This window comes from Peromyscus californicus, unplaced genomic scaffold, assembly GCF_007827085.1.
Source record: "Peromyscus californicus insignis strain IS unplaced genomic scaffold, ASM782708v3 Scaffold_13__1_contigs__length_99412109, whole genome shotgun sequence".
Classification (NCBI taxonomy): Eukaryota; Metazoa; Chordata; class Mammalia; order Rodentia; family Cricetidae; genus Peromyscus; species Peromyscus californicus.
The window spans coordinates 82,234,799-82,258,367 of record NW_026294424.1 but is presented as its reverse complement, the minus strand read 5'-3'; the positions used below and the strand labels follow the sequence as shown (position 1 = coordinate 82,258,367).

The 23,569-nt window shown below is 38.6% G+C and overlaps 1 protein-coding gene and 1 pseudogene across 2 annotated transcripts in view; both read right to left on the bottom strand.

Annotated features, from left to right (window-relative positions):
* Npffr2 (neuropeptide FF receptor 2) overlaps positions 1-23,569 on the bottom strand; it is a 160,643-nt gene that overhangs the window by 19,540 nt on the left and 117,534 nt on the right. For both annotated transcript variants that reach the window (XM_052735339.1, XM_052735340.1), the window contains exon 2: positions 966-1,300. In XM_052735339.1, coding sequence (XP_052591299.1) covers positions 966-1,293 — 328 coding nt within the window. In that variant the 5' untranslated portion in view covers positions 1,294-1,300. The remainder of the gene's footprint in view (positions 1-965; positions 1,301-23,569) is intronic.
* LOC128108794 (60S ribosomal protein L19-like) lies at positions 10,944-11,546 on the bottom strand (annotated as a pseudogene).

The following is a 23,569-nucleotide window of genomic DNA, read 5'->3' as shown; positions in this document are numbered from 1 at the left end:
TAACCCAGAACTGTTCACATAGCTAACTATAATCGTGAGAGTAAAACAAAGACATTTAGAGACACGTAAATTCTCAGAAATGTTTCATCACGATGTGCTATTTCTTAGGAAGGAATAAAGTAGAACGAAGATCTGATATCAGAAAACAGAGGGACAAATACAAAGAGAAGTGGAGAAGATTGCCAGTGAGGAGACAGCTAACAACCACTGAGCAATTCCCATCATGGCCAGTGGAAGAGGTGAAGGGTGTGATGTATGCTTGTGTTTATGTGGTATAAGTGGATTACGGAAATGGAATTTCTGTCTTATGCAGTTTAGAAAACAGAAAATGGCATGAGTTGCATGTTACTTAGATATGTGGTCATAATTACCAAAAATAAAGACATAAAATGCTGTAAGTGGCTGCCTATTAGAAAACAAAAGCAAGGGTACGGTGACGTGATTTATGTGCAAAATGTTAATCATCTAATTCAAAATAATGATGTCAGGAAACTGAGCGTCCTGAGAGGATAGGAGCTTTGAAATAGCTGGCACTACTGCAGAGAACTTCAATATGTTGCAATTATTTCATTGTTTTTCTTATATTGGTAGGAACGTGAACATCTCAAGTGTTGTTCCTCAACTCGTACAATATTAAACCAACACTCTGAATGAAAACCCTACTTGGATGAAGGAATATACTGTCCCTGCACTTCTACACCATGTAAAGTGGTATAAAGAAATAATGACATGGACCCAGAAGTATGGGAAAGAAGTTCTTGTTCCCAAACCATACATCTATTTGATCATTACATGTTTTGTTTAGAATGTAAACAAGATCTTCATCTTGTGAAGATATCTTCACCTGGAACACTTCAGGGCACTCAATAAGTATGTGTAAATGAATGAATGACTCTGCTCTGACTTTGAGCATATGTGGAAGCATTTTCTGAGGGCATCTTTATACTGCATACAACTCAACATACCTGCTATGATGTTGTCCAGCAATGTGATAGGCATGCAGAATATTCCAACCAGCAAATCACTTATTGCCAGGTTTAAGATGAAGAAATTAGTCACAGTGTGCATGTGTTTGTTCCTTATTACAATAAAACAAACTACAGTATTTCCCACCATGCACAGGAAAAATATCAGGAAATAGGAACTAATGAAGATTGCTGCCACTTGAGGCTGGTGAAGATAATAGTTCACATAGGTGATGTTGATATCCGAGTACCAGGGTTGCTGTGTGTCATTGCTACTGCAGGTGTGATTCCAGTTTTCTGAAGAGTTTGAGTCCCATTTCCTGCTCATCGTGGACCTTAACAAAGGAGAGGTAGAAAAGAGAAGATTAATGAGAGAGAATTAATTCTACATTGGTAGAATGTAACTTCTATGTAACTTTCTGGGTATTTTTTCAACGTTATTGAATTTGAATGAGCTCTCAGTTATCCACCAGTTTTACACGAAAGTGAATTATAAACGAAGCATTCATCATATTAGGATTTCAACTGGAAGCATTTGAAATTATCCCTTTGTGCCATTCACAACAATCAGTACAATTGATTCCCTGATGTTCTTGTAAGACAGGGGTGTATCAGCAGAGCCTCCAGCCTGTCTAATAATCTGACAAGGGATTATTTCTATGGGTGTTTGGAAGATGCAGACCCACCTCTGTATTCAGATTATCAGACAAATTTTTCAAATTATACTATTGTATTCAACTTTTAAGAATAATGTTAGAAAATTTAAATTGGTAGATATCAATTTAAGTGGACCAACCACTGAGTTGGCAAGACCATACTTTGAAACACTTTGGGGCAATTAGTGACTTCACAATCTCTCCTGGATCTTTGCCAAGTATACTTGTGTCGCATATCTGGTGAAGTCATTATTCATCTCTTCACTGAGCTTTGTTGTAGATGACACTTCTGCATGAAGTCACTGAATGAGTGAGATACTGTTGATCTATTTCCTGGCTGAACCAGAGAGATGTAGACTCTTATGGCTTTCCTTTGGGAAAGGATCCATTTGTAAATTAAGCATTGAATGCACAATGAACTCCTCTTAGGAAAAGGATTGAAATACATGAGCAGTAACAGTTTTTACACAGTCATTTTTCTTTTAGATTTACAGGACCCTACTGTCTTGGAAGCCGCAGGACAGAGAACTTGGCACCTGTACATTGCACTGATGCCCACCTATTTGGTGTGCTTCCTCACTGCCTGCTCTGGATGTAGACCTCATGCCTGCAACCCAAAGATAACATGGAATCTACTGATGAGTCTTTATCATCTTCAGTTTCCAAAACAAATCTTTGCCCAACAACTTGCCTTTTGCATCACTGTTCTTAAGTGATGAGAAATGAATTGTGTTTCATGGTTACATTTTTTTTAGTATAGAAAAAAGTAACTAGATATTAAGCCATTAAAATAGATGAGGGAGATTAATTTTAATACCACGTATTATGTTACACTTTTATTTCCTTTTTTTCCCTCTGATTATTTTAGGTTATCCTTGGGTTTCTCCTATATTTTATAGCTGTATTCACCTCCCTCAAAAAGCAAAAATCAGAAACCCTTTTTGAGGTTTCAGAATGTATTCTACACTCAAATTCCACACCTTCATTTCAACTGAGGACAGCGTTGTGAGTAAGCTATGGAGATTTGGATAAAGAACTCAAACCCATGTCCTTTAGCTATCTCATCTAAAAGGTGATGATAGCACATGTACATGCTTCATAGTGTTGAAGGCTTTCATAAAATAATTATTGCTAAAATGCATTTTGTTTACTAGAGGTCAAACTTAGCAATAAGTATCTTTATTATGCATTTTTTACATCAACACAATCAAATAGGTAACGAAGGCAATAGCCAAATGAATTATCTGTCAAAGATCACCAATAAGAAAGTAGACATGGAACCGTTTCTTCCAGGAATCTTCCTCTAGAATTAATGTTCTTTTTTTTTTTTTTTTTTTTTTTTTTTAATCTATTTATTATGTATACAGTGTTCTGCCTGCATGTTTGCCTGCAGGCCAGAAGAGGGCACCAGACCTCACTACAGATGGTTGTGAGCCACCATATGGTTGCTGGGAATTGAACTCAGGACCTCTGGAAGAGCAACCAGTGCTCTTAACCACTGAGCCATGTCTCCAGCCCTAGAACTAACATTCTTAATCTTACACTATAACCCACATAATGCAATTTGAGTATATAACATAGAGACTCAGTAAATATTTCATACTATTTTCCTCCCTCCATCCCAGCCTTTCTCCTTTTCTGCCTTTTTTGTTTTAATGGGATTTATTTTAACTTTCTACATGCCATATTCAGAAATAGGATACCAGAATGTAAAATACCTACAGTGTACTTTTTGTTAATATAATAAAAGTTATATATATTGTTCAAAAACTGAGTGCTAATTCTTACTCTTAAAATAATTTAGGCTGCCGGGCGGTGGTGGCGCATGCCTTTAATCCCAGCACTCGGGAGGCAGAGCCAGGCGGATCTCTGTGAGTTCGAGGCCAGCCTGGGCTACCAAGTGAGTCCCAGGAAAGGCGCAAAGCTACACAGAGAAACCCTGTCTCGAAAAACCAAAAAAAAAAAATAATAATAATTTAGGCTTATGAAGGGGCTGAACAAGGGATAGAGTTACCAGGCTAGCCCTCTGGGGAAAGTGCTTCTCTGTCATCTTTCCTGGAACTGAGGGGAACTTCTTTGTTCTTTCGTTTATTTAACAAAAAGCGCCATGGTGACCATGTGCTAGGCAGTGTTCTAGGAACTAGAAATATAACTATGAAATGAATCAGGTCTCAACCCCCAGGAGACCAGGAATTCAGACAATGGGGCGCTGAAACCAGTTCACAACCCTTTGTGAAGGCCAGTTTTACACCATTGTTCCCAGCTATCTTATGTTACAGGCTGGATAACACAGGGATATTTACAACACCACCACTTCTCCTCCAGCAAACTTGAAAAGTGTGTGTGGGGGGGGGGAGCTTTCTCTTTATGCTTCCTTAAAAAAATGGCTAGTAATATTTATCAGCACATCAGTGACTCAAATGAGCCCTTAGAGAAAAAAAAACAGAGGTTTGAAAAAAAGAGTATAATTATGTAAAAATTGAAAAAAGAGGTAAAAAGAAAAATTATGTAACTACACCAGGATAATAGAAAAAGCAGGTAATACAAATTTTGAAAGTACAATAAATGCAGCAATGTGGAAAACTAGAGAGACAATATAACATTGTAAGCACGTCTTCACAACAGACTAAATCAAGATAATGTCCATGAAATGAAATAAGCCTGTAAATTAAATTACATCTCAAATGAAGAGTTTATATGCAGTCCCCTTAATTTCATAATGGCAATAAAGTATTTTCCAGTTTGCTTTTCACCTTTCAAAAATCTGATATACTAACTTTACTACAGTGACAAAATCATAACGAAATGCAAAAAAAGGTTATAATAAATAAATAGCTTTGAGAATGGAGTCAATCATCACATACATATGGGAAAAACTCCATAAATAAGTCAGTTCACTCTAGTTTGACATAGAAAAAGTTTATTTAAATGCGTTGTGATTAAAATGTTCACATTTGGGATTCTATCTGCCAATTAGAATTCCTAGAAAGAAGCTGTGTCTGCAAAGACTGTTGACTGACAGAACTGATGTGGAGAGGTTGGGATGCTGCAACTTCAGACATCAATTACTTTATCTTGGGCTAGGTTTAACCCCATGAAGAGCCATTAATTGCCCATAAAAGTTAAAAGTCTTTTAGAATCTTTTAACTGAGACCCCTAGGTACCACCAATCCATAAGCTAAAAATATCATTCAATAGCATCTGGGGCCTATAGAGAAGCTTCTCCCATCTTGCTATATCCACCTTCTGATGTACCCACCTTCTTCTGTACCCACCTTCTAATGATGTACCCATCTTCTGATGTACTCACCAATGCGTTTTAAACAGGTATTGATTTATGACTTTATTCTGTAAAACTATAAAATCCCATGAAACTCTCTCCATGTTGAAACAATGAATTTGCAATAACCTAAATAAATCTGTTATCCCACGGCCATGGTCACTCAAATTTGGCTCTAGGATAAACTTTCTCTGTTCCATTAAGGCGAGAGCTCTGTTTTTTTCTCCTCACACTTAGCAAGTGCACTGACTCTAAAGCAGTAACAAATGGATTAAAAAAAAAACATTGCTAGATATAGTCTGTGCTGTTGTTATTTCATTCTTTTTTAATAGATGTGTACATAAATTTAAAATAGTAATTATGCATTATTGGAATATTACAGCTTCATTACCGATATAAATATTGAGATTCATTCCATACTAAAATGATCAACTTCAGTGACCTGTTTGAACACAGAATCACATTAATGCATTTTAATTGCATCCTTCTATGTCCCACAAAGGGCCCAACCCTGAAGCTATTGGTGTCTATATCAAGCTCCTGGGACCACAGGCTTTTTGAGAACTGGGGAAACACTTCGATTACTGTTCCTGACTAGGATAATCGAAGATACTGTAATTGTGAGGGGCTACTTCTCCAGGTCTCTTATGTAATCCAGCTCCTGGGAAGACCAGACAAAAATATTCAGGAGACATAAATGGAATTACAGACTCCAAGAAAGCATAAGGAGTTATACAACAACAAATTGCCAAAACAGAGAGAGAGAGAGAGAGAGAGAGAGAGAGAGAGAGAGAGAGAGAGAGAGAGAGAATGAGAATGACAGGAGGAGAGAAGTGGAAAGAAAGGAAATGATCGTAACCTAGGCGATGCAAGTGGTATTAAAATAATTATGCCGGGCGGTGGTGGCGCACGCCTTTAATTCCAACACTCGGGAGGCAGAGGCCGGTGGATCTCTGTGAGTTCGAGGCCAGCCTGGGCTACCAAGTGAGTCCCAGGAAAGGCGCAAAACTACACAGAGAAACCCTGTCTCGAAAAACCAAAAAAAAAAAATAATAATAATAATAATAATAATTAGAACATTCCCACCTCCTCCAGGGGAAGGTGAGGGGGGTCAGAGGGGGGAGAACAAGGGAATCCGTGGCTGATATGTAGAACTGAATTGTATTGCAAAATAAAAATAAAAAATTAAAAACATATGTATCTTTGTAAAACAAAAGGTCCATTATTATAATCTAAAAGTAGCAGCCGTTCTATATAGCACTACTCTAAGATATTAAAATTTAGAAATAAACATATCAACATCTAAAAAAAATAATAATTAGAACGGCTCCACCATCCCTCTTCCCCTCCCTCCCTTAATTTTTTTTCCTTTCTTTTCTTTCTAACTTGCTACTTTCCCTCCACCTTATACTTGCTAGAAGAAGAACCCAGCATGCCAAGTGCACGTCTAATAAGAAGTTGGTGTGATAATATTAACATTTGGAGGGCAAGGTATGGTTCTGACCTTCCCACCACTCCCAAATAGTCACTGCAAGTTTATAAAGACTGTAATCTGGAAGACATCAAATCAAAAAACAGGAGTCACAAACGGAAAGTACTTGAACATCAGCCTGAATTTATTTCCATGGGTAAGCCATAGCAATCATGAATAACATTGAGTGAGAGCCGAACAATGCTGAAACGGTGCTATGGGAAGTTCACGGGCTTTGTGAGAACATCTAGGTAACAGGCCGGGGACTGGCTGGCATAGGTCCCCAGAATGACCATACCAGAGAGATAGTCAATGCTCTGTAGCACTCATGGGAAATAGCAGTGCTCTGAAAGGGCCACGGGGAAAGTAGGAAGACTGTGAGACACCAAGTGGAAGGACCAGCATCAGACTGAGGTTAGAGGTAGGGAGTAAGAGTGGAAGGATTTCCATATTGAGTTGCCTTTAACTGAATTTACCCTTGTAGTAGACACTCTGTGTCATTAGAGAAAACAGCCTGTGTCTTTCTATCATGTAGAAATATACTGCCTAAGTCACCTTCCTGGAGTTTTAACTGGTCATGCTGGGTGGGAACTTTTGTTAACTCCCTACATGTTTTAAGGCAATAAACTAAATAACACAGAATACCAAGATGGTGGAGGGAATGACTGATGCATGATCATTGGTTCCCAGAGCTTTGTTCTTAGTGGAGCTCCCCAGTGCAAAGAACTTGTTACCTGTCACTCATAAAGCTGTGAGCGAGGCAGCGCTCACAGCTTTGACTTGGTGATGTGTTTCCTGTAGGGAAGTACCTCAGGCCAAAGAGGACCCCTTGTCATCAGGAGCTAGGCTAGCGCTCTCCTTTTGGTTGCAGTTTCCATGAACAAATTGGCACAATTTGAACTCTTACTGCAAAGAAGTCTGTGTAAATACACCGGATTGCTGGAGTGTATTTTCCAACCTAACTGCTGTCATTGCATGAGATGAGCCTTTGATTCAATAAACATTCAAATCAAGCTAGTGAATTGCATTGACTGTTATGAAAATGCCTCCTCTGAGGAAAAGGTCAGAGGAGTTAAGGGCTGCAGTGGCTCACATGACAAGGAGAGGCAAGCTAATAAGTCCAGCTAACCTACAAAGACCTGGGAATTACGTGGAGGACTGGAGCAACTACCTTCGTTCCCGAAACCATACAAATACATAGCTTTCAGGCACCGCCAAGGAGCAGGATGATCTGACTGCTTTGGCTTTGCCATGGGGTCTTTATTTTTCAATCTAAGAATCATATTGGCTCCTATTTACAAAAGCACCACCAAAGATATTTGAATGTGCGTAGAGGCCCAAGTGGAAACAGTTGCTAGAGAATTGTCAAAGGATGGTGATCTACAATGGCCTACTAGGATGCTAAGCTGGTTGCTCCCATAACATTGGATATATCTGAGACCAGAACTACAGACTGTGGCTAATGATGGGAATGAAATAGTTCAATAAGTACTTTTCTTATGCCTGGGCCCAAAACCTGTCTAAGAGATCTGTTCCTAATCAAGTATTGGAAGTTATTTGCCAGCATCTCACTGAATACGGGCCTACCCCAAGCAAAAAAAAGGTATCAGGCAATTTTGAACCTAGGACGGCAAGGTCAAGTCAGAGGCATTCAAATATTAATCAAGTCTCATGGCAAAAGTTATTTATGAATTAAGTTGCGAAATACTGAGAGATGAGGAAGTTCAGGCAAGACAATTACTACATAAAAGCAGTTTTGCTTTGAAGGCTGTAGGATCGGCAATGACACCCAGAGGACCTCTCCATCACCATATCTGCATGCTCTTTGTTGCTGAACATTTCTGGATGTGTCGTCGTGTGGCTCTAAATCACCAGTGACATACAATGCACACAAGAGAAGCTTAAACAGAAGCCTCTCCAACGCCCTTCATCTGCAGCCAGTGGCCTTGCTATATATTCAAGGAAATGGGCATTCATTGAAAAGAGTTCTCATGAGAATTGAGAAGACTGAAACTATGTTGCTGACACAATCTATGTCGCTGTCTAAGACTAGGGTTAGAATAAGGCGCATGCTTTAGCCAGATTTTTAGAATTCATTATGTGGCTCCTGCAGAGAGCAGCATATAGGCCTTCAAGCTTGTATTGCTGGGTTAATGAGACAAGAAGGGACACCCCAAGGGAAAGAATCAACCAAACCTGACTGTGAAAATTAGGATATTAGAATCTGGAAGATACTTTACTAAGTGAATAAGTTGGAAAGGGACCGATACAACATGATTCAATTTATATGAGATATACGAAATAGCTAAACTCACAAAAACAAAAACCAGAACAGGTGTTACCTGGGGCAAGAAAGGGTGAATTGTGTAGATTATTCAGTTACACACAATTGATTAGCTGCTGAGACCTCTTCTAAAGCCCATAGTTAGCAAGCCTACAAGTATTGCCATGAGCTGAATGTTTAATAAGACCCCTCAAATCCCTATATTGAAACCTAGCTCCCAAATGTAATAGTATTAAGGAGTCTTGAGGAGGTGATTAAGTCTTAAGATTAAGAGCATTTTAAAGTAGGATCAGTCTCTGTATAAAACCAAATTAAAATTGCCTGTTCAACTTTGTGCCCTACAAGGATAAATTTCCATCTGGGGAAAGCAGATTGTGAATCTGCTATTATCTTGATTCTCGATTTACAAGACTTAGAACCTGGAAAAGTAAATGTCTGTTCCCTACACACTTTGTAATCTAAGATGTTTTGTTACATCAGCCCAAATTGACTAAGGCATGAACTTGGACATCTCTGTATCAGGTCATTTCCTTTCTTAGTTCTATTGTCCCGGCACAGGACAACTTTATATGATTCCTCTACACACAAACTTCCCACATTTCCCAGTAGACATGGCTAGGGAAGAGCATCATTAGCAATGTTGTTCTGCTTGTTGGCACTGTGGTAAATCACATTCCTGCTGAACTGGAAAGTTCAACACAAGGAAGAGGTTTGTTAGAGTAGACTACAGCAAATGGCTAAAGAGCCATTTGATTTCAGGCCCTAGAAAAGAGGCAATCATGTTATTTCTCTGCCAACTCAGCAGGGCAGAGAGAATAGTGGTGGACATCTGTTTCAGATCTGGTTCTGGCTAATAGCCACTATTGGGGGGAAAATCTTTAGATTTCTTTTCCCTGGAAAATAAAGGGTTGGGTCACCATCAGTCTGTAATCTGAAAGAAAGAAAAAAAAATATATCCCAAATGATGCTGTATGTATTCCAATGCCTGGTGTGCTGAGTGCTACATCAACCTGTTTGTTACAGCTATATGGTATTTGGAGGGTCTGTAAGTCTGTTAATAAAACTGAATGAAAAACAGGCCAGACTTACACAAATGATGCTCACTAGGATTAGGAGATGGTTGGAGACGCTGAGTGGAAGCTTCCCCGAGCTTCTTCTTCAGCTTTTGTTCTTGACTTGCCCACATCACTGCCTCCTCTGTTTTCATTATCTAGTCCCTATCCTTACCTTTGAGCTGCACATGGACAAGTCCAGGTGCAAAGAAACCTGAAAAGTCCTGATTCTCTCTCTCATGTTGTCATGAAGTGTTCCACAGACCAGGCAGTTAAAAAAAATGCAATGCTTACTTTCCTGGGAGCATCCCTGAGTTCCTTGAGCTCTTTGGGATGCTAGCAGTATTGTTGTAATCCTCTGGTGCACAGTCTTTATGGTGTACTGTGGGGAAATTCATCTTTGGCTGATGCTGGCTCTTTTTGTAGCCTTGAGAAATCTTACAGCTTCTGCTACAGAATCTCACCCCACCCCACCTCTGCTACCCCCAATTCACCTGCCTGTCACCCACAGCTCTCATACTGGCATCTTTGGGAATTACTCAAATGCATGATATAGTGTGCAGAAATCCTTTTCGATTGCTTTTGTTCAGATTTCCTGATGAAAATTATATGGAAGCTTTTAACTGTGCCAAAAAATACTAATCAATAATTTTGTCAGAACTGCACAAATATCCCAAGTATGAAATAATAATTCCCACTGTGCTACAATTAGTTATTACACTTGTTTCTATGTTGAATTTTTGAATAGTTAAGACTATGGAAAGACATCCATGATCTATAGACTGATTCATCTTCAATGGTGCCTAATAATACCCATGAGTATATTCATTTCACCTTAAACTCCTATAACTTGACTATTCATTAGATCTTTTTAAAAAGATTTTGTTTTTATTTTTAATTATGTGTGATAGTATGTTTTTATGAGTATGAATGTAGTGTCCACAGAGGCCAGAAGAAGGCATTGGATCCCTTGGTTCTTTACTTACAAGTGGTAGTGTGCAACTTGATGTGGATATTGGGAACCAAACTCTGGTCCTCGGCAAATGCAGTGTGCTCTCTTAACAGCTAAGCTGTATTAATAAAACACATTTGGTGTTTGTTTGTTTGTTTTGTTTTGTTTTGCTTTTTAAGCAATCATTTTGAGGGAGGAAATAACTTTTTTTTTTTAAAGAGGGCAACAGACAAAGGCTTGTTTTATTTTAATGATTGATCCACCTGAAGCCACAGACAGGTTGCTATATACAGACATGAGGGAAGCTTTCTTTCTTGATCTCTTCCTCCTTGGAAAAAAAATCTCTTGATGATTTCTTTGTCCTTGGCCTGGAGGCGCTCCTCCCGATACGACCATGCTTTCTTGGTCTTAGACCTGTGGCCTCAGCCTGGTCAGTCGGGAGCTTCTTGTGGGTCTTGTCTGCCTTCAGCCTGTGGATGTGCTGCATGAGAATCCGCTTGTTTTCGGAGACATTCCCTTTGACCTCCAGGTACAGGCTGTGATACATACAGCAGTTAATCTTAGATCCACAGAATCTCCTGAGAAGTCAGCGCAGGATCCGCATCCTTCTCATCCAGATCACCTTCCCGGGTATTCAAGCATTGGCAGTACTCTTGCACTTCCCTATGCCCATCTTCCTTCGAGCCAGTGTCTTTTTGGTATCAAGCCAGGAATGGACAGTCACTGGCTTCTGGATGATCAGCTCATCTTTGATCAGCTTCTGGATCTGCTGATGGGAGTTGGCATTGGCTATTTTATTGGTCTCATTGGGGTCCAATCAGACCGTCTTTTTACCACAGTGGAGGACACTAGAGGCAAGCCTCTTCTGTAGCCTGAGAATACTCATGGCTGAGGATGTAGCAGCGAGAGGAAAGGAGAAAATGACCTTTAAGAGTTAAATATACGGCCGGGCGGTGGTGGCGCACGCCTTTAATCCCAGCACTCGGGAGGCAGAGCCAGGCGGATCTCTGTGAGTTCGAGGCCAGCCTGGGCTACCAAGTGAGTTCCAGGAGAGGCGCAAAGCTACACAGAGAAACCCTGTCTCGAAAAACCAAAAAAAAAAAAAAAAAAAAAAAAGAGTTAAATATACACATGTGCTTGTGCATGTGTGCACATGAGTGCATGCGTGCGTGTGTGTGTGTGTGTGTGTGTGTGTGTGTAATGGAATAATCATATTAAGACAAGAACAAGGGAAGTGACATGGTAAGAAACTGGTCTTAAGAAACTGGTCTTCAGACATTCCTAGTGTGGACTGTAACTAGCCTGAGGTTTCTTTCAGTTAACTCTTGTTCTACTCTTCCCCAAAGTGTGATTCAGGGTTCCAATATTTTGAGTCTTAGATGAAGTTGTTACAAGCCAGACATAGGAGTCCAATCGACGAGAGAAAGGAGGAATTCTACAAGCAAGCAATATCGAGACCATGATTGGAAAAAGTACAGAGACAACTAGTCAAACTAGTGGAAACACAGGAACTGTGGACCAACAGATGAGGAGCCCCCTTGGCACTGGACCAGACCATCTGGATAAGTGAGACAGTTCTTTAGTTTGAACTGTTTAGGAGGCCCCTAGGCAGTGAGACCAGGACCTGTGCTTGGTGCATGGACTGGCTTTTTAGAACCTAGTGCCTATGGTGAAACACTTTGCTCAGCCTTGGTGCACAGAGGAGGGGCTTGGACCTGCCTCAACTGAATGTACTAGGCTCTGCTGACTACCCATGGGAGACCTTGCCTCGGAGGAGGTGGGATTAGGGGGTGGGTTGTGGGGGAATGTTAGGGGGTAGGAGGAGGGAGAACAGGGGAATTTGTGGTTGATATGTAAAATAAATTCTCTTAATTAAAAAAATAAAGATATAAGAAAGAAATATCTAACACACACACACACACACACACACACACACAAAGCCCACGAGAGACATTTTATACTGTTACCGGCTTTCTCCATGCATCTTTGTGTACCCATTCGAGGAAAGGAAGTCTGCAGCAGATAGTTGTGCTGGCAGCTTTAAGAAACTGATGTTTCTCCACCCTACCCCACCCCCCATCATGAAATGAAATTCTATACCTGAAAGAAGATAAGTGAGTGTTAAATTAAAAGACTTATCAAGGAAGCTCAGATTTGGTAGGCCACTGTGGTGGTTAATTTCAATAAGCAACTTGATAGACCCTGGAATGAGCGATGAGGAAGAGAAAGGCAGGTGAAGTCAGGCATTCGCCTCTTGGGTCTGCCTTAAGTTCCGGCTTGAGGATGCCCACACTGTGATGGACTGCATCCCTGAACTGTGAGCCAGAATAAAACCCTCCTGCCTTAAGTTGCTTTTGCTAAGTATGTTGCCATAGCACTAAGGAGAGTAACTAATCCAGGCACCCAAGAGTCCTGCGCTAGTTCTCCAGTTTCTGAAGAAGTGAAAGAATCACCTATGGCTAATGACTCTCAAGGCTGTGGCAGAGATGGAGCGAGGCAAGAAATGTGAATTTTACCATTTCTCTCCTTATACCATTTATCATTCCTAAGCCTTTTCATTATTCCTACAGTATTTAGCATTTCTAAACCACTTTAGTCCCCCAGGGAACTACGACCAAATAGGTCATTAAATAGTCCATCAATGATGCTAATCCTCCCAAAATATTATCTCTTTTTGAGTTAAGTGCTAACTATTTGAGAAAATTTCAGAACACTGTTTGATGCTTTCCCTAGAAGACAGGTGACAACGTCAACATTTGGTATTTACAAAAGCTTTGTCTGCTTTAATGTTTTATATAAAAGGCACTGTATTCTTGAATGGTTTTAACAAGATTGATTTGTAAGATGCAAGACTGTAATAGATAATATTATTGATTAGTATACGTTAGAAGTTGTGTGGCACTGTAACAAATTTAGTGTCCCTTTTTATTTCCTTAGTTCCTACAGCTGTCACAGATCTTTCTTTCTTTGACTATAATCTTGAGATTTTAAAGTAACCATTGTGAGATCTAAAGGAATGAGTCCTCTGGTCTTTGAGAAATAAAAAAGAGGGAAATGTACTAAACATTTTTGTGCATTATAGCACAGAACTGGCTCATAAAATGATGTAATTGCCTAAGTAATTACTTATGGAGATATCTGAGATAGCACCAGTTTATCAACTTCCCCATATATATATCCTATATAATAAGTCCACACTGATTTTCTACAATACTTGGGTTTTGTATTTCCCATTCACGAGTATTCTTCAAAGACCTTTCACTGCTACCATGAAATCCAAACTCATTAGACTGATATTCAAGCTCCTCCATAGACTGGACCCAGTTGAACTCATCACTTATCTCCTTCAACTGTGATACTCAGCTTTTTCTATGAAGACTCAAATGGCTAAGGAGAATGAATTTGTAACCTCTTGAGCTGGAAGGAAGGACTGAAAACACTTTAAAATGACATGAAGATCTCAATTCCTAATATTTCTAGGAACAGAAATCACATTTACAAGAGATTAAGTGCATAGTCACATAGTGTTTCAGGAAGCTATGCTGCCGCTTACAGCTTGTTCATGAGGATGCTAATTGGATACCATATTATAGCTTTTCTTAAAAGGAGAACACCTCCAAGTCACCCCTTTCCACACCTTGTTCCTTGAAGCTCATTTATGGCTTCAACCTCCAGCTTTTGTTCATGTTTTGCTCCTTTGTTGTCCCTTACCCAGGAAAAACCTTTTTCTCCCCTTGACCCCTGTGCCCTCAACTAATATTCTGTTTTATCAAGGGATTTTCTAGCTAACCTTGCATTAAAAATTTCCCCTGAAATTCCTAAATAACTTTGATTCCATATCATGTATTTAGTTATGTCATTAACTATGATATATTATATAATACTGTATAAAATATTTTAATACTTTATCTTTGTACAGTTGTCTAAACCAGTGGTTCTCAACCTTCCTAATGCTGAAAACTTTTAATACACTTCTTCATGTGGCGGTGACCCTGAACCATAAAATTATTTTTGTTGCTACTTCATAACTGTCTACTGCAATGAATCATCATGTAAATAGCTCATACTTCCAACGGTCTCAGGTGACCCCTGTGAAAGGGTTGTTGGACCCCCAAATGGGCCGCACCCCACAGGTTGAGAACCTCTGGTCTAATCTCTTTAATTTCTAAATGGTAGTCTTTAGCAACAGAACCACACAAACATCTGTCTTCCTCTGAACATCTGCTTTAGTCTTCTAAGAATGCTTTGCAAACCTGGAGCTACAAGAAATATGTTCATATAGAAATGAGTGAATTGCATAAGATGCACAAAACTTGAATAGGTCAGGGCTGGGTGTGATGGAGCAAACCTCTAATCTCACCAATCAAAAGGCTAGAGCAGAGGTTTTGCGAGTTCAGTGCAGCCTGGGATTCATCTTGAGGCTCTGTCTCAAAATAAAGAAGATTGGAATAAGGGACAAAACAAAGATAGATTTTCCCAATCAAGTGTTTGAAGTTAGAAGAAAATTTTCTTTTTCAGTATGTGAGTATAAATAGTATAGCTCTTTTTCCTCTACAGTGAAATTTAATTCAAACTGCTTTTCAAGTATATTACATTTCAGCAACTGGACAGTATTGCAGCAAGAAGACAGAGTTATTTCTCTCAATATGAAATTAAATCCTGGAAAACACAAAGCTAGTCTTAGATCTTCTACCAGGCTGCTTTTGAATGATAAGAACCCTTAAATAAATCCACTTCTTCTTGCTATTCATTTATTCAAAAGTAGTTTTTGAACATGAAATTTTCAAAATCTACCTCATTTTCACCTTTTAGCTTTGACGCTATCCAGTGACATCATCAGCACTGAGCTCAGAGGACATTTTTTCATACACATTCAGGAAGTTATGTCAGTTTGGGTTCTATGTTACTAACCAGTCTACCAATAATGGTAGGCAAAGAAAAGGGTGTGTAAGCCTGGCTGTACTGTCAGAGTCTGCACATGTTTTCTTTTGAATACTATTATGAATAGGTTGTTCCATGTCAACAGACATTGATAGAATCTTCAACTAGATTCAAATAGAGATTGATGAGCAGATGAGACAGTGAGATTCCAGAAGTACTGAGACATGTCTACTTGGGGTAAAATGTTTTCTCATTTGAAGAGTCTTTCCTACTGAAACTTTGCTGATACAATCAATGTTTTTAAGTATAATGACAAATAACTTGAGATGCAGCACAAACAAAATATTTTAAATTCCCTACCTACATTGACTTACTTCTTAGTGTGCTAAATACTGCATGATAGGATCACTTTTCTCTTCTTCTTGGTAGGTAGGAAGAATGAATTTCTAAACTCATGCATCTAAAAGCAGGACATTGGTAGAAGAAATGTGGCTACAAGATTGTCTGTTTCAAACTGTGGCCCCGCTCACTCACATCTCACACTCTCACTCACATCCTCTCTCCCATCTCTATTTGGAATCAAAGACTAAGTAGTAGAGACACATATAGAGTGAACTCAGATTCCTGTGTCAAATTTGGTAAGAGTAAATAAAGTTGCCAGACCCACATCAAATATGAGTAAGTAGGAAGCAAATTCTGCAGTGTTAAGCTGGCGAAGTTTGAGGATATGCTCGTTACACATACTGGCTTCTCTCTCTAGTACAGAACTAGTTATTAGTTTATCTTCTCATCTCCTTTTACATATTGTCATGGTTTGGATTGTAAACATCACCCCAAAGACCATATTCTAAAGGCCTGGGGCACCACTGGGGAGTATTGGAACCTTACGAGATGAGGGCTAGTGGGAGGAAGCGACATCACAAGGATGTGCCTGCCGTAAAGATGGTATTGGGAACTCTGGTTCCTTCCTGTTTCTGTCTTTGCTTCTTAGTGATCACAAGGTAAACAACTTTGCTCTACCATTTCTCCCTCATCTGCCCAAAGCAACAGAACCAGGTAATTCCAGACTGAAACTGTGGGCCAAAATAACTTTCCTCCTTTAGCTTATTTGCCTCAGGTATGTTGACAGCACAGCACAAGAAAACAAACTCACCTATAATGTAGCTTTTTTTTTTTGACAGTTAAGAGCCTATGTCATGCTCAGTTTTGTTTTCTTCAACACACAAAATGTTTCTTAAATCTTTGCTTAAATTAATGCCATAGATTTGATACAATGCCACATAATTTCTGTCATTGTAGGGGAAATACTCATCTATTCAATACAAAATTATTGAGCTCCTACTTTATGCTAGCACAGGCATAATTAGAATAAATTAGCCACACACTTTTAAATCAGAAAACTTTATATATACATATATATGTGCAAATATATGTAACTAAGAATTGAGACAGAGATAAGTCAAAGGTCGAGAAGAAAATTTAAAATATTTTGTCAGCTCTATCTGAAAGGTAAGATGACTGGTAGGAGCCTCAGTTGTTTGGGGCTAACTTCTAAGGTTATATTGGGGATCACTAAGTGACCTCAATAAACAGAGAGTAGAGCAATCTGAAAGTCCAATTCCCATGTGTCTATCTGAGGGAACTGTGGTGATATATTATGTCCCCCAATATACTGTGTACCCTAATAAACTTATCTGGGGTCAGAGAACAGAACGGCCACAATATTAAACATAGAGGTTAGGGAGTGGTAGCACATGTCTTTAATCCTAGCATTCCAGAGGCAGAGATCCATCTGGATCTCTGTGAGTTCAAGGCCACACTGGAAACAGCCAGGCATGGTGACACACGCCTTTAATCCCAGGAAGTGATGGCAGGAAGCAGAAAGGTATTTAAGGCATGAGGACCAGGAACTAGACCCTTTGTTAAGCTTTTGGGTTTTTGAGCAGCAGTTCAGCTGAGATCCATTTGGATGAGGACACAGAAGCTTCCAGTCTGAGGAAACAGGATCAGCTGAGGAATTGGCGAGGTGAGGAAGCTGTGGCTTGTTCTGCTTCTCTGATCTTCCAGCGTTCACCCCAATACCTTGCTCCAGGTTTATTTTCATTAATAAGACCTTTTAAGATTCATGCTATAGGGAACTGTATACTTTACACAAACTTTGGGAGCTAAATTCCCATTCGATATGCATCAGAGATGTTTTCTTCTTCTCCAGATGAAGGTTTTATTATCCTAACATTGTATGTAATTTATAAAAGAGATTTTACTTCCAGGTATGAAACTGCTGTTTAAATGTAAAATTTCAGGGATCAACTTTCATCCAAAAACCTTGGAACAGAAAGAAAAGAAATAAAGCTGAAAGGCTAAAGATTTTATTATAAAAATCTGTCTTCCACCATCAGTCAGAAACAACTTATTGATCTCACTATTCGAATTATCTCCGTCACATTATGAGGTGGTCTCCACTAGACTATAATCTTAGGAAGGAAAGTTGATAAGGCAGTTATCAGAGAATTGGGACTTGGTCATGGGAAAGCCTGGGAGTAGAGAAAGGTAAAACACTGACGTATATACGAAGACACAAAGCTGGGGAAGTGTCATAGGGACCATCTGGACCTAACATGTTGCTAAAGAAATGTGTATCTTGTGACTGTAGATACAGCACTTGACAGTTCAAGTGTTGACATAGAATTGTGGTCAGCTTTTACATTCTACAGCAATCCCATATTCCTTATTTATAATATATATCCATCATAAAAGTGTCCAGTATATTATAGATATTTAGAAAACAGTGTTAATATATAGTTACATGTACATTGTATTTAAGTAGTATAAGTAGTTGCATATACAATGTATATAGTTAATATACATTGTTTATGTCACACAGTCTTAAGTACACTTAATTAAAATTCTTTTTGAGCACCTATTTTTAATATGATATAAGAAGTCATAGCAATATCAACCAAGTCTCATTTTTTTAGAAATATATGATTTTAATAAAGTTTGCCAGTCTGGAAATTGGAAGAGAACTAATTAATAGAATCTTGTTTATACATATCAGAGACGTGAATCTACTCAAGTAATATATTAACATACTTAGCGAGTTTTGAGTGTAATAAAAATGTGGTTTTCTTTCCATCAGTTCTTGCCAGTGTGAAATATACACCTGAACTCCCTTTTAATTTCAACCTTGTCTGGGGATGCCAAGCTTCCTAGAAACGTGTTACTTGGGGAGGTAGCCTACTTCTCTGAAGGACTCCAGATCCTTCCCACGGTCCCCTGAAAAGCTGCGACCCACACAGTAGAGTGATCTCTACCAGTATTCACAATCCTGAGCAACTCAAGCAGCAGGCAAATGTTCAAGTTTTGGGTTTTCCTTGTGTCATGCTTTTCTCCAGATCTGCCTTTCCTGTATCCGTCTCTGTGTATGCGCCATGGAAGGTTGGGCGTGTGCTCTTCCAAGGAAAGTACCGGAAGTTATGAACATTCCCTTCTGGGTGTTTCCTTTAGGTTTTCATTCCAGAAATTTAAAAATAATGTCAAACAACTATGCTTTTGGAAAGCAACCTCTACAAACTCTTTTGAGTGTTAACTATACTCTTAGCAGCTTGTTGTGTTGGACCACAACTTGGAGGGATTTTTTGGAGGCGTAGTGTTCAAAGATCGGTAAACTAACACATAATCTCAGAGTACAGTCCTCATATCCACATAGCAACAAACATCACTGAAATAATTTTATCATAAAATATCTTGCCTGTCAACTCTAGTTGTATTTTTGATAGGACAAATGCTCCCTTAATATTAATTTCTAAAAAGAAAATATCTTTTTTTTCCTTGAACTGTTTCAAGAAAATAATAGACTTTTAAATTCCATAATTTTGTTATCTTTAAATAGGCATATCAAATTTAATAAATAAGTCATTTAGAATACGTATTTTTGTCCTTTGACATTCTATGTAACTATTAACATCTGTACCATTTTAGTGCTTATAGTAAGCTCACTCTATGTTGGCAGTCAGGTTTTTATTTATTTATTTCCTATTCACAATAAACTGCTAATATTCTTTTAAAATGTTCTTTTTAAGCAGATCAATTTGAGAATAACCCAAAACACAAGTAATACATATATTTTTTAAAAAATTTAAGGTAATAAATAGAACTAATAAATGTATTCTCTCACAATCAGTAAAGATCCAGAAGTAACACATAAGCTATATATCTAAAATCTGAATTTCCAGAAGCTTTTATCCGATTGATCATTAGTCTACTTACATAATCAGGGATCCTAAGTAGAACATTGTAGATGGCAAAACAGGATAAGTAGCATGGCCTCTCTGACATTAGAAACATAGGGTCATGAATAGCATTCATGTTCTAGATGATCAGACTATGGCCTACTTAGGAGGCTGAGGACTTCAAAAAGCTGAACCTACAACACAAAGCTAAAAGGCTAGAACCATTGTCTTCTGTTTGAACTAGTACTTAGGTTATTTTTTTTAATTATTTTTATTTTCTGATGAGGGCAATGATTGCATCAAACAAGAACAGAGGACATCAAGGAAAACATACTTGTTTGTATGTATGTATGTATGTATGTATATTTATTTGTATGCTTGACATAGAGTAATTTCATATCCATAATTTAATAAGAAAAAGTGCCCTGAGTGACCTTGTCAGAGCACAGCAGTAACCAGCAGTGTGACAGAGCATCTTCTTGGTATCTATCAAACAAAGTAGGTTATCACCCTGTGTCTTTCTTTCAATCTATAAGATGAAAAAAAAATCTGCATTTCCATTTTATTTCTTTTAGATTTTGCATTATTGTGAAAGCAAGTATGTATGTAACAAATGTGTACTATGAGAATTACCAAAGACCATTTAAACTTTAGATATTAATTTCATTTCAGAAGTTTGGTTTACTGAAAAGTCGAGGAGTTCAGAGTAAGTGGCATGGTAATCAGTGTAAGAGTTCAGGGGCTTTGGAAATTAGACATTTCCTTATGTCACTATTTGAGAATTCTCTCCCCCCAAGTGACCTAATTAACTAAACAAGATATAAATAATTGTCTCTTTAATCAACAATGATGCCAATATAAACAAAAACAAGTTAATCATCCATCATCATTTTCTCTGTCAGCTACCCAAAATCAACTCTAAAATGAAATGGCTTGTGCTGTGATGAATTTGAAAATGTTCATGTTTAGTTGAATAAAAGAAAAAAATAGATTAAGGTCTGCTATGATTTAAATGTGAGGCAGCCCCTGTAGGCTCGTGGGTATGAACACTTGGTCCTCAGCGGGTGGTGCTGCGCTGGAAGACTGTGGAACCTTGAGTTAGAGCCTGCTGGAGGAAGTGAGTTACTGTGGACTTAGTGTGACCACTCCGGCCAACACACCTCTTCTGTCTGCTGCGGTATCTTCCCTACCATGCTGAACCACATCTGGAACTGTAATATATAATAATATAGAATCAGCCCTTCCCCCAATAGACTTTCCTTCTCTTTACAGGTGAAGATTACATCACAGAAGTCTGAGATAGCAGTGACACCAAGGATAAGATTGAATAATGTCATCGACTCTTCAGTTTCCCTGAGAGCCACCCCTTATCACTTATAATAAATAAGAAAATAAACAGCTGCGGAATGGGGCCAAGTATCCACAATCGTTGGTGTCCTTTTTCATCTCACAGATTTCTAATTGTCTTTCTAGGATTTTAATCCCTATTTTTTTTTATTACAAAATGTCTGAGTTTTAAGTGTGGTGTGTGTGTGTGTGCATGTGCATGTGCACTATGTTCAAACCCATAGTGTTTTATTTTCATCTTGAAATCTCTTGATGACTCTATTTTTTAAGCACATTGCACAATGTTCTTAATTAATAATTTTGAATAAAGGAATAAGTAATTATCACTTTTAAATTCCAGCTGTAAGAGAAACTAAAGCAAGGGCTTTGATGCAAGTAGTGTACTTGAAAGGAAGTTCTGGGAAGAAAGAAGCAGTAAGCATGGTGAGCAGGTAAAGGAACGGAATCAAATAAAATCAAGTTGGGCAAGGAGGGAAATGTGAGAGTAGGACATTGATCTGATGACTCCAGACACCCACTTCAGTGCAGTTAAACACCTTGAATTTCAGGCTGAGAGACCTTCACCTTTCAGAAAACACCAGCAGGAGGAAAAGCTAAGTTGCCTGTCTTTGACACAGAAGCTGCCATTGCACTTGGGGATGATCCATAGTAAGACTGATGAAAGCACAAGATTTCCCGAGAAGAGCCAGTCACCTAAAACATCTGCTAACGAAATGAACCTCAGCTATGTTTAAAATATTATTATTCGAGGCAAAACTAAATGTAGTCACAATCCATTGCCTTTTAAAATATTTATGTAGCTTTTGATCTAGTCATTTTATTGATCAAATTCTTTGATGAAGACCCGTCTAGCTCTTGGGCCTTCTCGGTTTGATTCTTTCTACTCTTTAGTCTCATCATCCCTCACATTTTCCAACACCAACCGTTGTCCTCAGCCACACTGAAGCCTCCCCTTCTCCCATCCATGACACACTGTTTCTTGATCTTATCAAAACTGAAGTCAGAAATCAAATCAGATAAATTCTTATATACCACATTAAAAAGAGTAAATTTTATTGTAATAGAAAAAATTTGAAATGAAATATCTGCTCTATATTTTAATAATATTTTCCTGGTTGTTCCACTTAAACTAAATTGAGCAAGGATACAGGACAGCAGGAGAAGTGGGAAATCCACTCTGTGGTATTTCTAGTAACTCACGTGGAAAATGGAAATGACTTAGATTCAGTGATAGTGCTATGAACATAGAGAGAGAAGGCCCTGGGGACCTAAAATAGTGGCAGTATGAAGGTCATTTGCTAATGCATCAGGGGTATCATTTAATTAGAAAAGAAGAAAGGAGATAAACTCAATCTGGGACATGAGAACTAAATGGGATGTATCAACATTTACTTATATTAGAAATTCTGTTGTACTTTATATGAATATGTGTATATATGCATATGCATATGTACATATATACATATGATACCTTTTAGAAGGCTGAATAGGGCTATCAAGTACTTGGGTTTATGAACTGGGGCAAGGAGAAAAGACAAAAATTGATGAGAACAATTTAGGAAATACTAGTGTGTTGATGGTATTTTAAGCTATAGCAACAGCTCATACACATATAGGATCAAGGTATATAGGAAGGAGATAGAGGAGACTCAGTCCCAGGGGTCCCTGATTTTCAGAGTTAGATGGAGGACAGAGAACCACATAAGGAGATTGAAGTTAGTGATACAACAAAATCAAAAGAGAAGCTAGTGTTACTGAAACCAATCAGCTATTCCAAACAGTAGTCAATTATGTCAAGTACTTAAATATTGCTAAGAAACTGAGCAAGAGAGGACCAAGAATGGTCATGGGATCTAAGTATACTAGACCAGGTTATTTTTGCCAGTAAACTGGCCAATTGGAATTATCACTCTAACTTTATTTAGAATCCCCAAGGGTATGTCTGTGAGGGTGTTTACAGAGTTTAACTGAGAAGGGAAGACCTGCCTTCCATGTGTATGGCATCCTATAAGAGCTGGGATTCTAGACTAAATTAAAAAGGGAAAAATGCAAACTGAACACCAGCATTCACCTGTCTTTGGTGCCTGACTACAGACACGTTGTGTTTCATGCTTCTGTTCCCATGACTTCCCCCCATGATGGGCCATGTCCCCTCAAACTGTGAGCTAAAAGAACCCTTTTCCTCTTTTAACAGCATTTGCTGGGTATTTTGCTTTAGTTTTGAGATAAGGGTCTAACAGTGGGAGTGGTTCAGAAGAAAGCACAATTGGTCTGAACAAAGGAGAAGCTCAGAAGTCTTTGCTCTGTACTTCTGCTGTGTGTGCTGCTGGAGGATGTCTTTCTGTATGCTTTGAACATATGTTGTTCCCATTGGTTAATAAATAAGCTGCCTTGACCTATGGCAAGGCAGCTTAGAGGTAGGTGGGAAATCCAAGGAAAGAGACAGGAA